We start from the raw sequence: 18,062 nt of genomic DNA, 5'->3' as shown, positions 1-18,062 counted from the left end.
GGCTTCGAGTGTGTGTAACACCCGTTTAATGGTAATGCTGTTGCTGATCAGATCAGGTGGTCGAGTTTCTGAAGTGTTTCCAAACATTGTTGTTAAAAGCTGCTCTAAAAAATTCAACCGTAGTAAAAATTTTATTTATTGGCACTACGCCAATCAAACGACTCTTAACTGTGAGTCGGTCTCTGTGAGAATCAAATCTAAATCTGCCGTCCGACCGACCGACCATCCATCCATCCATGGTGCACCTAAAAATGCCACCACAGTATTTAGTTGTTTTTTTTTATAATCTTGAAATATTTTCATGTACAATTTATTCTATTTTCTAAAAAATAACAAATAACATTTTGTTTGCAGTTCGGTATATTAATCTGCCTCCACTTATAGTGCTTTCCTGAGGTGGAGCAGTAGTGGCGAAGCGGAACCTTTGTTTGGGGGCCGTTGCTTCCAGGTTGGTTTTGGGATGGACTTCCGGTTTGCCTCAAACTCAATCTGGATGCTAACGGCAGCACTTCGGTTGCCATTGCTGATTTCTGTTTATGTGTTCTTCAGGTTAGTATATGGTAAAAAAAAACAACAACCCCCAGCCCCCCACAAAAACTATCTTGTAAGATGCTTACATATTAGTCGACCAGAATATATCACTGAGTTACACTTTCTTTGCACTGTTTTGCCAATAGTTGCCAGTTTTATCAGGCGAGGGTAAAGTTGGCAATATGCAGTTTTATGGGCGGGGTTCATTGTTGCCTGTTATGGAAGTAAACCAAGTTTATAAGACAGTGGTAATGTAAAACATTAATATTATACACTGTAAAAGGTTTGTTTGTTAAATAAAAAAAACACAATCTGGATGCTAACGGCGGCGCTTCGGTTGTCATTGCTGACTTCTGTTTATTTGTCCTTCAGACTCTGTCATCACTGTTACAGCAGTCCTGACACTTGGGACCTGTTACACATCCATCCATCCATTGTTTTATTTCATGTTTGTCTGGCAAGAGTTGGTACGTTTTTTTATAGACCTTCTCTGCATTTTGATTCCAACATTTGTCATAATTGGAAACTACAAAAATAAACTACAAAAGAGAAAACGGATATAGATATTAGCGTGGGATTAGTTAGCCATTTTAAGGTAAGAGGGCTTGTGATCTGACCATCAGGGTATCCATACAGATTGTCCACGAAGTTTGAAATCGTGTAGTCGAACGAAGCTGCAGAGATCCCATCTTCTCCTTCACTGTCATCCACAAACTTGAGGCCTTCTCCCTGGTTGACGCCCAGCAGTATGTCGTAGTTGAGGAACTCGCCCTGAAGAAAACAAGACAGGACAGGACAGCGATCTAAACACACCGACTGGTAAAGGAACGACAAGAATCTGCCACGGTTCCGTAGGATCTTTTCGGATATTTGGAAGTCGTCGTCAACCTGCTGCATGAGGATCTCCGGGTCGTCCGGCACCACGTCCCCGTCCACCACGGGCCCGAAAGCGATGTGGTAGCGGGCGGGCTGAATGTCTTGGTCCACCAGCTCCCGGAAACTCTTCCGCCGCAGACAGTCCACCAGCTCTGCCATGTCCCCCAGGGTGCAGCCCACCTTCTTGGCCAGGATCTTGGTGTAGGTCAGAGGTCGGTAGTTGACCGACCAGCTGGAGATGGCGGAGCCGCTCTGAGCGATGGCCCTTTGGAACAGGCCTGCACAAAGCAAAACCACAGATTAATACGCATGCAACATGTATGCTCTTATGAGTAGCATCTTTTTTTTTTCTCCCTTTTGTTCGGCAACTAAGGAGGCCTTTAAGACCTTCCAGTGTGAGTGCTTTAAATAATGCACATCCTGGAGAAGGCACAATTGAAGACTGTAATGTACAAAGCGGGCCGAGAAGCTTAACATGCTGCTTTTAACAGCTGGAGAAGATCATTATGAACATTAGTGAGAAAAAAAGAATGGAGTGTTTTCCATTACATACAGCCAGAAAAACAGTGACGAACTCCGTACCCAGCTGTGGTCTGGTTGGATGAAGCGAGAAAGACTGAAAGGAAGCGAGAACTCCTCGCACTGTTGCACCGATGCACGGTTATGTAAAAAGACTTGCTGTCCCTCTGTTTTATCTGCAGATTCTGTCATTAATAATTAAGCCCCCCCCTCTCCCCCCACCCTCATATTCTGCATGTGCCCCACCCCCGCTCCTCTCCCTGTGAAATCAATTAAGAAAGCCTCTCAGCTGCAGCTCCAACCCCGCTCCTTTATCTCGTCTCTCCTCTGCAAACACGTAACATGCTGTACTTCTTGAAAAAAAATAAATAAAAAAAATAGAAGAGAAAAACTCTTTGCGGCACTCTGCGCTGTTACAGCCGACGTTGAAACGAGCAAATTCATGCGGTACTCCTTTCATTTGCTTGTGCAAAGTAAGAACTGTAAAAACTTAACGCTGCCGATTCCCGAAACTACGCAGGTTTAAGGTAAATTATCACTGACATTTCGACACGGAAAAAAACAAACTTGAGCTCGCAAAAGTGTGTCCATGCGAACGCTCACTGACGTTTTTCAAGCAACAGCTTTCATCTTTACTGAATTTGGTCAGGATTTTTATGTGACAAACGAAGAAAGCAATCCATACTTGTAAAGTAAAAGTAAATATAACTCAGTTTGACAAAACCTAAAATCCTTTTTAAAATATATTCAGCCCTCTTTTACTCTGATTCCACTCAAAAAAAATGGGTGGGGGGAAAACTCACTGCTTTTGACCGATGTTTTTAAGAGCCACAGTGGTGTAAAGTTACAAACCACAGATCTAAAGTTTTAAATTTTATGTGACAGCAAAGATGTGGAGGGGTTTTGTGGGGGGGAAAAACAACACTGTACATCATCCTGAACACGCCATCCTTACTGTAAGACCAGATGGTGGCAGCATCATGCTGTAGGAAGGCCTTTTTTTTAAAGGAAGCTGGTCAAAGTAGATGGGGAGATAAATGGAGCTACCAAAAACTAGTTAGAAGCAGCTAACGACTTGAGATTGCAGTGAATCCTAAACAACCAGAGCTACAATCGAATGGGTGAAAACATTGTTTAACTACATGTGTGATAGCCAATGTAACATTTAAAAAAAAAAGTTTTATTTTAAGATTATTGTGAGCCTTTCTTCCCTCTTGATCGCACAGAGGACTCGCTTCTTTTTGCAGATAAATTTTATTCAATCTGTCCTGGGTCACTGAGTCAGTGTGAAGGTCAACAGTAAAGTAATAATCTGAAAGTTTAGAGCATCATTTTCTCTCTATCTCTCTCGCTGGCTCTCCTCTCAGCTCCAGCAAACACTGTCACATGAGAGGATTAGCGGACAAACATCTGGTGGGTGTTTTAGAGATGAGAAGCTGTCAGTTTCATTCCATAAATTTCATTTATCCACTTCAAGAGTATACATTTACTCAACAAAACCCAGTTTTATAGTTTATTTTATTGTCTGTTTACAGACAAGTAATAGCATGGAGAGAAATGGTGACTTTAGTTTGCGATTGCCGGCTCACGTGGCGGACTTTTCTGAATAACACAACTCAAAGTGGATCGAGCACTAGCAAGAGTGATTTTCTGGTGTCGTCCCTAATTTCTTTATATTTTGCTTCAAATTCCTTGTAATTTTTTTAACTTTTTTTTTTGTAAAGTTTGTCTTTTTGAATGGACTTGGGACCATATAGTGCAAAAATTATGGGTTACTATTTTAATTTTTCAACTTTTGGTTGGAAAAACATAGTTTTAGACGGTCTGAGCTACAACTTCCTATAACAACAATACATGAAATATATTGTGGAGGAGAAGTAGTCACCAATAACCAAGCTGAACGTCCTTCATCCTAAGTCAGGGGTCACCCCCTCCAGTCCTCAAGGGCTACCATCCTGCAACTTTTAGATTCACCTCTGCTCCAAAATGTCTGAATTTCCTCACCAGCATTCATTCCTCTCTGCAATAGGCTGGAAATGAGCAGTTTATTTGATCCAGGTGTGTTTGAGCAGAGACACATCTAAAAGTTGCAGGACGGTAGCCCTCGAGGACTGGAGTTGGTGACCCCTGTCCTAAGTGATACAAGGATGCTGTGTTGAATATGAGTTGAAACCCAAAGTACCAATGAAATTAGTGGATACTCCAACCTTTTCATCTGACAATAAAAGTTTAGATGTTAACACGTTTTATGAGTTACCAAGGAGATTGAACGTAATTTGTTGGACAGACATTGCTGACCAAGTAATTTCCTGCCGCTGTTACAGACACTTCTCCCGTCTTTGGGGTATCTGATTACCCAATAGCTCAAAGGAAGGTTGTGCTTTATCAGTTTATGAAATGAGAAACTTTATTTCAGTCCATCATATACTGTATATCTACTAAACTTCTGTTTTATTGGCCAATAAAGTGCACTTGTTTAAAGAATCTGACTTGAGTCCTGCACTCTGTGTACAGAGTAATAACTTAAAAAATAAATTAAATTAAATTAAGACCACTGCAAAAATTTCTTTAAAATGTTATGTTTATAGTAACTATTGCGCCCCAGGGTCTGTTGAAATCCAATACAAACACACATCATTCCCCTTATTGAGCCCAACAGCAATCAGTCTTATTCAACCAACTACTCTGAAAGCTTTGTCATCATTATTTTATCTCCAAAAACATTGCTTTTTTAAATTCTTTAGATCATTAGTGATACTTTGCTAATATATGATTCTGTAAAAAAATATGTGTATTGTTTGGATTTGGGAGAAACGTACTTTATAGAAATACCCACAAAATGTTCATCCTCCTCAAACTCATGACTTTAAAGGTAAAATCAAAGAGTTTTAGATGAAATGTAAAATTACTTTATACCTTTAAAATGATTATAAGAAAGCCTGTCTACTTTGAAGCAACCAAAAAAAAAAAAAAAAAAGATGAACCGAATGCGACTTGGACAAAGTGATTCTTTTGAGTAAACTCAAAAGTTTCAGATTTTGGCTTCAAAAACCTTCATGTATGAGTTTGCTATAGAAGAGATAAAAGCAGAACTCCTGAGTGTAAACGCCCCATCATGAAGAACTCGGGAGCAACAGAGACGGCTTAAGGGCGTTTTGGTCCGCAGTCGAACTTAGTCACGTTGAGCCGACATGGATATCGCTTTATTCAGACGTATTATGTTTTCAGATAAATATTTATCAGGCAGCATATATGACAGCGACTCCCAGTGAATCTTCAGGCTGCGCAGAATCTGCTTGTAGATTAAAGGGGAAGCACAACATCTGAGTCGAGTCATGGGTCACTGCATTCAGAGCCTGTTTGGGCTCAGGAGGAACAAAGTGTTTCAAAGAATAGATTCGTTCAGAATATGTGTCAGCAAATTGAATTTGAAGGAAGTAAATGCTATTTTGCCTATTTGCTTTACGGGAAGTAATCACAATGATAATCTTGACTAGGTATCTTGTCTGTCTTGTGTTTCCTTCTCATGCTGTGTAGCTATGGTGGCTGTGTGTGTGTGTGTGTGTATTTATGTGTGCGAGTTTGTGACGTCCTTACTAAGAGAGCAGAGCTCTAGCTTTTCCTCCACGAAATAAAACACATCCTTCTAAATGTGGCCCACAAACAAACAGATGAGATTAAACTGCAGATTGGTCTGTTCAATCTGAAAAAGGGGAGATTTATGAGTCGATTTAGGAGGACGAACCTTAGCTGTTCCGGAAAACGTGAACATTTTTAGACATCTGAGATGCTTATAAGAAAAAAAAGTTCATACCTGTTGATCTTTTACATGCACAGATTTCACTGACTAGACCAATACAGAATGATGCATGATTTCAACTTCGTTGAGCAAATAAAAAACCCTGAAACGAGCGAGGTTTAAACTTACAGGACAAATCGCTGCCTCCTGAGCCACTGCCTTTCTCACAGGGCTTTGTTTAATCACTGGAATAATTAAAGAGCGTCACATAACCGTAAACCAACGAAGACGTGGTCATCTATCTAAGCTAACTAGCTGGGAAAAGCAGAGGACGAAGCAGCGAAGAGGCCACCGGTAACTTTGGAGAGCTGCAGAAATCAGGCGGGAAAGCCTGTTGCAAGGACAACTTTCAATCACACACTCCACAAAGCTAGCTTTTATGGAAGAGTAGGAGTGAGAGAATGTTCTATTTGCAGTTTATCACGGGCCATCAAAGGGACACGGCGAACATGTGCTAAAAGGTGCCCTTCTCGGATGTGACCACAGAGAACTAGCTACATGTCACCCTGTGTTTTATTTTATTTTTATTGCATTATTCAGCTTCCCTGTTTTCTCTCTGCACTTCTTGTCTTTAACGTCTTGTTCTTATTCGGCGTCCTTGAGTGTCTACAAAGGCGCCTAAAAATAAAATGAGTTATTAGCAACACATCAAAGCGGGCCGGTCCACGTCTAGGCCTAGATTAATTTGAGAGTCGGTGGCGAGATTTGAGCACTGACCATACATCTGCGCGATCTGACTGATCTTTGGGCTATTTCTCGAAAAGATGAACCGGCGAAACGTTCAGTTTCAAAGATGGGAGAGACATACACCCAAAAATACCTCCAGCTGTCACTGTAGCAACAACAACAAAAAAAATGGTTTGACACAGCAGCGGTGGGGCTGAAAATAAAACACTATCCGGGCAAAATCGCATCCATTCTATTCCATTGACAAATATGTTGATCGGCTGTACGCCGAGCCTTAAATAAAACAATTAACGACACCCAGAAACGAAACCCGCTTCCAAAAACGCTAATGTCCTTTGACAAGCAGCATGGCTGTGATGCTAAAAGAAGTTTACCCTCAGAATGATGAGACAGGATGAGAAGGTTTACACAGGCAGCACCGGCTCCGGAGCCAAAGATCGTGATTCTCTCTGGGTCTCCTCCAAAGTGCTCAATGTTTTCATTGAGCCAGCGCAGAGCTTGGATCTGGTCCAACAAACCATAGTTCCCCTTAGCAGATTGGTCCCCCGTGCTCAGAAATCCTGCAGGGTAAACAAGAAGAAACAGAGACAGAAGACGCAGGTTATGTGTGAATGGAGGAGTGTGTCAGAGATTCAGTCACACGAGTTACACAAATTTTTGTATTTTTTTACTTATTTATTTTCTGAATGATCCCCACACAAGCAGGAGGCTGCGCCTGTCGTTTTCACGGATAACACGACCCCTGCCTCACGGAAGAGACTTCACACGAAAAACCTCGCAAAGTTACCAAATTTCTCTGAAAACACGACACAGTTTGAAGTAATAATAATAATAATAAAAAAAAAGATGTATATTTTAATAGATGAGAGCAACAGAAGGCGTGTTTCACCTTCTTCCTGGACACACATTTACGCAGCAGGTGCACACCCACAACAAGAGAAAAATAAACCGAACATAATGCGAGCCGCACACAAACAGAATGCCTCGTTCTTTTCCCCGAGTACATTACAGTACTTCGCATGGGTTCAAAGTTATTTTGCCCATGCAGTGACAAATGTGCCGTTTTTTGTTGTTGTTGTTGTGTTTTTTTTCCCAAAGCCTATTGCTATTCGCCGACAGTAACACACGAAAAAATGATTTCTCTAAACTGGATGGGAATTCTCCTCAGAGCGGCAGCGGCAATAATGAGAAAATACCGTGTTTGATTTGGCCACTTCCTGTCCTGGCAGTTGCTGATGAGCTGTATTAATTGTGCCACTTCCTGTGAGGGTCTTTGGTCTCACAGCATTGACCATGACTGATGCCAGGGGCAAGCGAAGTGACACAAGATTTTAGCTGTGATTTGGATCTAATATCTAATCACAAATAGCATGGCGAGTCCTCGTCTTCATTATGTGCGGCAAGAGTAATCTGGTCATAATTTAAGGGGTAATATGAATTTATGTCAATTCACTCAATGGCCTTGGGTGCATGGCTAATGATGTCCCAACGGTTTTCGTCCTGCCAACAGCTTACTGTGATAGCTCTCATTACTCATCGCTTCCACTACAATGTGAACAGAATTATCAATCGGAATACATTTACGTCTGTTTTTTTATGTTGTTGTTTGCTTTAGGGCTGAAACGATTCCTCGAGTGATTCGAGTACCTCGATTATTAAAATTCCTCGAGGAAAATTGACCTGCCTCGAAGCTTTGTTAATTTATGTTTAATCATTTAGCGCACCGTGTTTCAGCCGGAACATTATTTGCGTTGAGCGGAGCTCTGACTTCCGCCTCTGAGTTGTTGACGGAAGCTACGTGTTAGCGGCATAACGTCCAATCTTCAAGTTCGGCCCGCAGGGATTTTACTGATTGGTGATAATTCCGGGTTTTCATCGTTTTTGTGGGACCAATAAACATCCTTAAAATGACCGGCGCGATGCCGGGAGTTCGGCAGCCTTTCTGCTCCGTTCAACCAGCTGCTGGTTGAACGGCGGGAAGAAGCTGAGGAGGATTTATACAGGTGAGCGGAGAGACTGAACACGGCGGGCGGCTGAGGGTTGATGCTTACAGGGTAAGAGCAGCTTTACGGACGAACCGCACAATAAACTTATATCATCCCGGTCTGAACAAACGGGAGGCGGAACATGGCTGGTAGATGAGCTTCAGAACGGAGGAGCCGTAAATATCCCGTATTGCTCCCCCGGTCTACAAAAAAGTAACTGGTAGGGAAGCTCAAATGTGGAAAAAATAGACTGATGTTGATATCCGATAGTAACACTGGTGTTATGGAAGATTTACCAATATTTTATTTCGTAATTGTTTTTATCCGATTACTCGATTAATCGTAAGAAAAATCTATAGATTACTCGATTACTAAAATAATCGTTTACAACAGCCCTAGTTTGCTTCCACTAGTTATTGTTAAAGCATGGAGGACTTAACAAATATCATTTATTAAGGTTCCTTATTCATAAAACCATGATGAACTGTGAGTCAAGAAATAACTCTAATAGTAACGGTCAAACAACACAAATTGGGCCAAAACATTAAAAGAAAAAAAAAGGATGATCAAACAAAATTCAAATACAGATGAGGAAATTGACAGCGAACAAAATTTGCCCTAAATTTGGTATAAAATTGTATCTGTAGGATCTTTTGTCCATCCTTCTATGTCTGAAAAAAAACTAACAGGATTTTAGAGAAAACATGACAGATCAGCATCAGAACCTGGATATAACTTTTTTATTTTTTTTACCACAGGTTCAAATTCATCTACAACAGAATACCCAGTCATCAGTTTTTGATGACTGCTGTAAAGAACTGGGTTATTTACAGCAGGAAAATGATCCATAGCATGACAGCAACTCCACCTCTTAATGGCTCCAAACAGTGTTTTGGACAGGTCTAGTCAAAGCCCAGACTAATCTGATTTAGATGCTCCGGCAATACCTTACATAGGCCGTTTGGACAACTTTTCCCTCTTGATTAGAGAAATCATCAGAAACAATTAACTGTTACAAATAAGCGTAACATAGTAAAGTCAAGTTATGCACCATTAGCATTTTTACTCATACACAGAATTATACCGTGTGTCAGGTGTTTGTCCCTGTTGGAGGCAGCTACACAACATTTAGAGTGTTTAAAACCGTGATCCATGGAGCGCAATGACTGATTTGCAGACGAATTTCATTGTCTCTGAAGATTTATTTAGTTAAAAAATATAATAAATGAAAATCTCATTTAAATTTATTGGCAAACTCCCAATTATATGAACAAATGTTATTCTCACAGGCTGCCTGAGCTAATTTTTGGAGGTCTTGGCATTTAACCTAAGCGCACTGATGGTTTCCATGACTCAGGGGTAAATTTAGGCTCCTTTTTATGAATCATATCATTGTCTTAAAAAAAAACTATTTCTGTATATTAAAGGCAGCTTAATTAAAGGCAGGGAGAAGGCTGATATCATCGCTTCCATTTTTAAAGAGATGAAAACATAATTGATTTATAAGCCAACAGCAGACTCTGGTGCCATGAGCATAATGCCAAAAATACAGAGTTGCTTAACATGTGTAAAAAAAAAATAAAATCTAAAAACAGGGCCCATGAGTCAGAGCTGTATAAATATAACTCTAAAAGCAGGCACATGTGTGGGAGTGTGCAAAACTGACAACAATTATAAATACAGTGTTTCTTTGACACTGACCGGTTGGTTTTGGCTTGATCTCTGCCTCATCCAGTTTTTTACTTGTTCCATTTTATGAATGAAATCAAATCAGAAATATTTGTCACTGGGAAAAATACACCTAAAATTTAAGTTTCCTTTATGTTTAATAGCCTAACCGTTGGTGCTTTTGTGCTGCTGGCCGCCTAGTTGGACAAGCAACTCTTCAGTCTCACTTGTTTGTTAGGTAGTAATCGATCTAGGAGACATTACCGTTCAGGCCTCCGCCTATGTCTTCTGGATTTTCTGACAAAGAAAATCAGGCTGACTTGTGTTGAGCGCGCTGGAGAAACCAGAGAATATGATGCTTCCTTTGTCCAGAGGATGGCTGGTTTTTGAAAAACATGTACGATGGCACCTTCAACTCGATAGCAATAAGAAAAAAATGTTTATGTCTAATTACTCAAACACAAGTCTCATTCACGGTGTGGAACGTCAGGCAACAAGAATAAACAACTAATTTCTAAGACGTATACACACTTCTGTCTGCGCTCGGAGTGTTTTATTAACCGTAACGCCAGTTACGACTCAGTTTAAAACCTTAAATAAAACATAAAGAAAAAGAAAAATGACATGCCTCTTCCCTAGTGCAGTTTTCTTGTTTGGGAATTAGGGATGACACAGATAACTCAAGTGACTGAATTAAACAGTATGTTCTAAAGGGCAGTTGAAAAAAAAAAATGTAGGACAGCAGCAAAGTACAGTACGCAGGCACAGATGGCTCAATCAGCATGCTTGAATGACAAAGGAAGAGCAGCAGGAAGTGGGTTTTATTATTAATGATTATTGTAAGTGATGATAATGATCACAAAAGCAGCAGTAATGATGGTGGGAATTTTTAGTCCTGAAGGACTAAACATTTTATTTTATTTTTTTTATCCCCCTCCCCTTTTTCAGTTTCGCATTTTTAACCCTGAACACATTTGATTAATCTGGTCACATATTAATCAAATAAATCCCTTTTTTCCCCCCCCAAGAAACTGACTGTTCTTTTAATGTCTTGCAAATTTGCTAAGTAGAAAATCTGCAGTGATTCAGCAATGTCCTCAACCAAAATGATAATGAGGCGGCGATCAGGGGGGGGGGGGGAAGCAAAAAAAAACAAAGCATGATTAAATTGGGATGAGGAGATAATAGGACTACCTAATTCATGAAAAACCACAGCTGCTTCCAGCTTCCACGAAGCCCAGCGTAGTGTTGAATAGGCTGTTAAAAATAGAAATCTCGTTACTTCCGATCATATCACTGTTGGCTGCTGGAACATAAGGAGCAATCCGCGCAATTAAGATATTGTTTACACTCTCCTACTTTACCGAGCCGTTGTCAGATCCCAGCGATTGTCTGGCTCGACTCTGACCTGGTCGTGCATCAGCGCCGACCCCTGCTACTTATCAAAACCACGAGCATGTGCGAGCGTCTGCTGCCCAGTCGAGTGCTGAGCAGCATGCCACAGTTGCCTGGCAACTGTCCAGGGCTTCTGGCAAAATTATATGGACAGACACTCACAAAAGCACTTGCATACACATATCCGAGCGCTTCCTCGTTCAAGTACACAGCAGCTGCATGAACTCAGAGGGTAATGTCAGAGCTAGCTACCCAGTCTGGAAGCTAGCTTGTTAGCTGTAGCTAACACAGCTTGCTTCATTTTAAGTGTTTGGTTTATGGAACCTCCCTCGCCAACATCGTTTTCTTCCCTCTTTCTCTTACAATAAGTTTTCTTTCTGAACCCACCCCACCCCCTTCTGCTGAGCTGGTCTTCCTCCTGACTTTAGCGCTGAGAGCAGCAGTTTGTGAGGCTGAGCTCATGCATATTCAACTCTTGCTTTAGGTAAGAGCAAAGGAACCGTGAGAAGAGTCATCAGCCTTTAAGTAAAGACACAGGTTGAGGAAAAAGTGATGAATCTCGGAGGGAGCACAGACGAAAGGAGGGGATTTTAAACCTGAGATGTTTATCAAAATGATGTGATAATTCTGACTCAATAGAGTTTTATGACATTATTAGGGCACTTGTAAAAAAAAAAAAGAAAGAAAAACTATTCCAAGTGCTGGTAGTGTAAGACATAAACTTTATAATCACACACATAATATTTAGAAGACGTTTATTTTGAGTTTGGTAAACTAAGCAAAAATACAAGACAATTTAAACTGGAAAATTTGTTGATTCTGGTCATAGATGATTTCCTGTTTTACTGGCACTCACCTTAGGATAGAAATAAACTTGTGGATAGTGTTGAGAAATGACATAATTTCTACCTGTTGCTCGTCGTTATCTCATCTCTCCAGATTAATTAATACTTGCATAATTAAACTAATATTTCCAAAAGTAGAGAAAAAAGAAACAGAAAAACTGATCAGTTTTCTTTTTTTTTTTTTCTCAGGCACTTAACCTAAACAGGAGAGCAATGTTAGCAGGTCAATTCTTTTTCATGCTACTTTTTGATTTGGAAATGTTTTTGGCAGATGTTTGTTAAGGCATGGATCTTCTTATTTCACTGGGAAAAGCAACAGAGAATGCTAATCACAGTTAGCAAAGCTAACCTATCATGCTAAATGCTAATATAAAAAAACTGCAGAGCTGTGTAACACGGACTGCAGCCCTACTTTACATGACTCCTTACAATATTTGATACGGCACATTGAATGGTCCATAATAACCAGATTTATTCACTAAATCCTCAGTAGAGCGGATTAAATCTGTTGAGGAATAAAAAAAAAAAGACAAAATGAGAAATGAAATGAGAAAATTAAGTAAAAGAATTACAGTGACAAGCACTGTGCAATAATGTTTATTTTGTTTTTTCTTCTGTCGTCAATATGTATTTATCTAAAATAAACATGCTTATTCTTTTATGATTCCTACCATCCTGCACATTTTTTTTAGTTGCGATGATCCCAAGATCTTTTTTCACTGCCACATTTCCCACAGACTTCCATCTTCTTTCGAAAACGAATAATCTTTTTTTGATTTCCCGCATTTATTTTGATGGTTTTTGACATATTTATTCTCTTTGGCGGCACTATTTATTCTTTCATTTATTCCTCTTCATATTCATACATTTATCGCCCCCCCTCCCCCCCCTCTCTCTCTCTCTCTGTGTGTGACAGATTTATTCTCTTTCGTGGCGCCGCCGTGACTCTGGAGTCTTAATCGTGAGCCTCGGAGATGCGGAACTGTCATTCAGCCGCTTTCGGAGACATCTGCAGAGTAATCTGAACGGAGCACCTGCCTTTTGGTCACTGAAAACTGTGTGCACAGGACAGTGTGAGGGCAGCGGAGGGGAGGGGCTGGTGTGGAGTCCAGGGAAATGAAGGATTAAAAAAAAAAAAAAAAAAAATCCACGGACATAAAACAGGTATTAAAGGGAATATTGCCTTAAGCTATTATCAGATACTGACTGACAGAGGTGAAAGGAACATGATGAAGGACACGTTATATAATTTCCTCGTGACATCACAGGTGTGATCAGAGGCTTCAAAATTCTTCGGGGTTTTTTAACGCAGGGAGAAAGTGAGATTAAAATGTGCACATGAAGGTGAAACACAAACTCGGGTGAAGATTTTGTAAAAATGTCAAAAATGTAGTAACATATATGGCTCTAGATAGAACACACACAAAAGAGAAAAAAACTGAGGGAGTATTCATGATATCTACATGTAGCATTATTGGAGTGTTTTAGGGGAAATCTACCGCTGTAAGTCTCGATGAAGCTTAAGGTTCAGTCAGAAGACCAGCTGACAGATTTATTTCAATTATGCGTCACAATCGTTGACCTTTCATGCAGAGAAATGAGATTACTTTTACCACATATCTCTACGCCATACGTGTACAAAATTGGGAACACGACTAAGTGCGGTGAGAACATTTTTTCGGCCCATACATATTTTTTATTATTTTTTATTTTTTTTCTACAAAAGGCAGTTGTTAAACTTAGACTTTTGTCACATAAAATCACAGACTGTTTTTCCAAAAGTCTTGGGGATGATTGAGATTTTTATTTTTTTTAACCAAATTGTACCTTTGTTTTGTTTGACTTTGAAACTCTCAGATACACTACATTCTATTCTTGTTGAATTTCTTTTTTAAAATTTTTTCATAATGAACCTTGAACTTACCTCCCTTTAATTGTTCTTTTGGATTCTTTTGTTACTTCCTGGATGAGGAATCTTGGAATAACTTTGGTAGATTTTTTTTCTCTACTGACTAGTTCCACCATGTTTGTGGTGAATAGCTGTGTAAATGGCACAGAAACCCTCAAAAGTCATGAGGTCAATGACTTTTGACCTCATACTCCCTTAAATTGAACTACTGATTTTTGATATATATATATTTTTTTTACCTATTTCTTGGTTTCAGACAGGTTCTATTTAAGTCATTTCTTAATTCAACATTTCTTTCTGTAGCCAGGCCTCGGTCTGTCTGGTACAATAAAATTCAGATGTTTTTTTCTTCTTCTTTTTTTTGTCAAAATTTCAAATGTTTTCACAAGACTTTATCCGTTCTTTCAAAAGCTCTAGTCTAATTTAATACAAATTGGCAGCATTCTAGAAAAATGAAAATTCCATGTTTGTAATCAGCTTTAATAAAACATGATTTAGTTAAATTTGAAGGTAAAGATGTACTTATGGTTGACGCCTGCCACACACTTCTAATGTTACGCTTCATTCTTGCTTTAAATAGTGAACATATTCATGAGAACCATATTTTTTTCTGCAAATGCTAACCACAATAAATGATTCTAGCATTCTTAATCTCAACATCATTCTCATGTGCCCCATGTCTTCATGTAAAGACCTGCCTTTGTTATGAATCCCAGTAGGTTTGATTTTCTCTCTCTCTCTTCTTCTTCTCTCTCTCTCTAATTTAACCCACATATTTCTCTCTTCACAGCTCTTTTTCTCCCCTAAGGGACATGTGCTGCACATTTTCAAAGCTTTGAATCATAATATAATAATATGCTTAACTGTGGCTGACGTCTGTGGGTAAGGAGAAAGATATAACTTCCTGCCATGCTGATGCACTATTAAACCGTTTGCCTTCACTGGCTCATTGAATACCATTAAATTCCTTCTCCTGGTGGCACATTTCACCCTTCAACCCACAATGATGTTTTTTTTTTCTTTTTTTTAACTCTTAACACCCACTTTCTTTCTTGTGATATTTGGGTGCGTGGAGACGTGTTGTTAAATTATTCCATGCAAAGTCGGTGGATTTACACATTGTTTCACACTTTATCCACTTCATATATTTATTTATTTTCTCCTATAGTTATGTTCCTGTAGCAAATGTAGGCTTGTTATAGAACCGAATAAAATAAACTACCGAGATCCTGTCAGCTAGCTAGTAGTTAGCTTCATTTCTAAGACAGGAAGCAGATCTCAAGCTGTTCCTGGGAATTTAGGCGTCACACCAGCTAAATGATATTTTATGGGCGGAATAGGCTAACATTCAAGTCTCTGGTTCACTGATGCAATCAACTTTTCAGCTTTATTGAAACTCCCACTGCAGCAAGCTACTGTTATGATTGTCAATGTTAGGCTGAAAATCAGGTAAAAACCACTTTACTTTATTGAGTTAAAAAAATAATTTAAAAACCTTATGACAAAATTGTACTCAATAACTCTCCTTTGGCTTATGGATCACATCTATTCACTGATTTTCACTCACAAACAGATTTTGGTGCATCTAGATCTGCTTTTGATTCATTTATTCAACCTAAGTGAATAAATTATTTTAAACAAAAACTGTTTTAAATAAAGAGTGACCTATCCTGATCTCGTTGCTGAGAATAGACTATTTTTTTCCCAGATTTTTTTTTTGTTGAACTCAGAAAAACTTGTAAACTCAATGCAAGACACAACGTTTGGGCTTCACTGGATAGAGAGCAATAACATGCATTTGTTCCAATTTTAATAATCAAAATATTATATTATTCCAGCCACTTTCTATTAAATATTTTGAACTATTACACCACATTATTCCTGCAAAACTGCATAAACAACCTCATGGACCTCTTGTTGACCAGTTTCGCGAAACTGCCATTTTTATTTCTTTTTGTAGTTTAAGTTCAAGGACGCTGAAGCTACAAGGGGATAAGTCAAAAGGCTCGATTGTTGGGTGTATTAGTTTATTACACGGTCAACATCAGAACCTCTTATTGACCTGTATGTATTCTTAGAAACCCACATGAGTACGGAGCGTCCCTTTTGTTGGCGCAAAGCAATCCAAGGGCGAGTGCTTCAACCACCTCCGAAGGGTTTGACAGCCAGATATGTCCAGTTTAAATGAAAACAAACAAGGGCTGCACAGTGGCGCAGTTGGTAGAGCTGTTGCCTTGCAGCAAGAAGGTTCTGGGTTCGATTCCCGGCCTCAGTCTTTCTGCATGGAGTTTGCATGTTCTCCCTGTGCATGCGTGGGTTTTCTCCGGGTCCTCCGGTTTCCTCCCACAGTCCAAAAACATGACTGTCAGGTTAATTGGTCTGTCTAAATTGCCCCTAGGTGTGAGTGTGTGTGTGCATGGTTGTGTGTCCTGTGTCTCTGTGTTGCCCTGCGACAGACTGGCGACCTGTCCAGGGTGACCCCGCCTCTCAACCGAAACGTTAGCTGGAAATGGGCACCAGCAACCCTCCCGACCCCATTAAGGGACAAGGGTGCAAGAAAATGGATGGATGGACAAATAGATACTTATGATTTCTTATGTTTATAATTGTTATGTTAATGTCTTAATGCCACAAAACTGCCGTTACAGTCATTATCGCATCAGTGTTTCACAGGCTGTGGCTCATCAGAAACAGGACGCAGGAAGCGTGAGGGATTTTAGTCAAATTTATTGAAGCCGGAGTGGGCAACCATTAAGCTTTATAGACTGACGGCTAAAAGTGCCCACGGATACAATAAAGATATCATTAAAGACAATGGACATAAAGCCAGGTCAATCAAATAAAGGTCTGTATCATTGCATCAGTCTTTAACTTTGCAAAGACATTGTTCGATGTAATGTCTGTCTGTCTGTCTGTAAGTAAAAGCAGAAAAACAAATGGCAACTGTTTTTACAAACACTTGTATTGATCAGTGAAAGATCCAAACGTTCTCAGACTAGTTAGTCTTCATGTACTTAATAAACAGTTTATTATTTAACTGGATTAAAAAGAAAATATTAAAAATGGTTTCTATTAAAATGAAAAATACAACTTTTATAATTGTTTAAATAAAACTTTATTCCCTGGCTTATATTTCTAAACTCATTAGGCAAACAGGCTGGAACAGGGGGGTGTGGGGGGGTCCAAACTCAGAACTTTGTGCAGTATGTGACCGTAACATAAGAATGATGCAACACAAAGCAAAGAATCCTGGTAACTGGTTGGTGAGTTAGATGGAGCAAACAGTGTGAAATTGATTTTTTTTTTTTTTGGTGCCGTTTTTTATTTTCATATGAAAAACGCAATGTTGTTCTTTTCTAAATTAAAACATTAAATTACTAAATTGACATGAGACGTTCACTTAGATTTTTTGATTATTGAATGTGTTTATTTTAATGACATGCAATACTGAAAAATAAGAGGATAAAAAAAGATTTCAGAAAAAAATGAATTTGGAAAATATAAAAATCAAACAAATGAATTACCAGTCTCCTTGAAAATGAACACTGACAATTTTCCCAAGAAGTAAGACATGTACAGCATCACTGTCTCTGTTTTAACTCCTTTCTTCATTTTGCAGTGCATTTTTATGTATTTTATTTATTCCTGTGTACAAAGAAATATGGATTTTGTTGGTTAAATAACTTGCATTGATCAACTTTAAGTTGGAATTCTGCACAAAGTTTTGATACTCATTCTTTATAAAAGAAAAATTTGAGTACTCAGGGTCACAACCAAACAGTTTTAGGTATAGTACTACAATTGTTTTTAAAAGGTTAAGCTGATTTAATAAAAGGGATTTTTTTTCT

General features: G+C 39.1%; 1 protein-coding gene across 3 annotated transcripts in view; it reads right to left on the bottom strand.

Moving 5' to 3' along the window:
* Positions 1–18,062, bottom strand: part of nlgn2b (neuroligin 2b) — an 84,601-nt gene that overhangs the window by 9,191 nt on the left and 57,348 nt on the right. For all 3 annotated transcript variants that reach the window (XM_081615285.1, XM_081615284.1, XM_081615286.1), the window contains 3 exons: positions 6,787–6,972; positions 1,420–1,685; positions 1,149–1,302 (listed from right to left, as the gene is read on the bottom strand). In XM_081615285.1, the coding sequence (XP_081471411.1) occupies positions 1,149–1,302; positions 1,420–1,685; positions 6,787–6,972 (606 nt within the window). The remainder of the gene's footprint in view (positions 1–1,148; positions 1,303–1,419; positions 1,686–6,786; positions 6,973–18,062) is intronic.

This window comes from Poecilia reticulata, chromosome 14 (assembly GCF_904066995.2).
Source record: "Poecilia reticulata chromosome 14, P_reticulata-male-v2, whole genome shotgun sequence".
In the NCBI taxonomy this organism is placed as follows: Eukaryota; Metazoa; Chordata; class Actinopteri; order Cyprinodontiformes; family Poeciliidae; genus Poecilia; species Poecilia reticulata.
The sequence above is the reverse complement of the archived record's forward strand: the minus strand, read 5'-3'. Positions and strand labels throughout refer to the sequence as shown.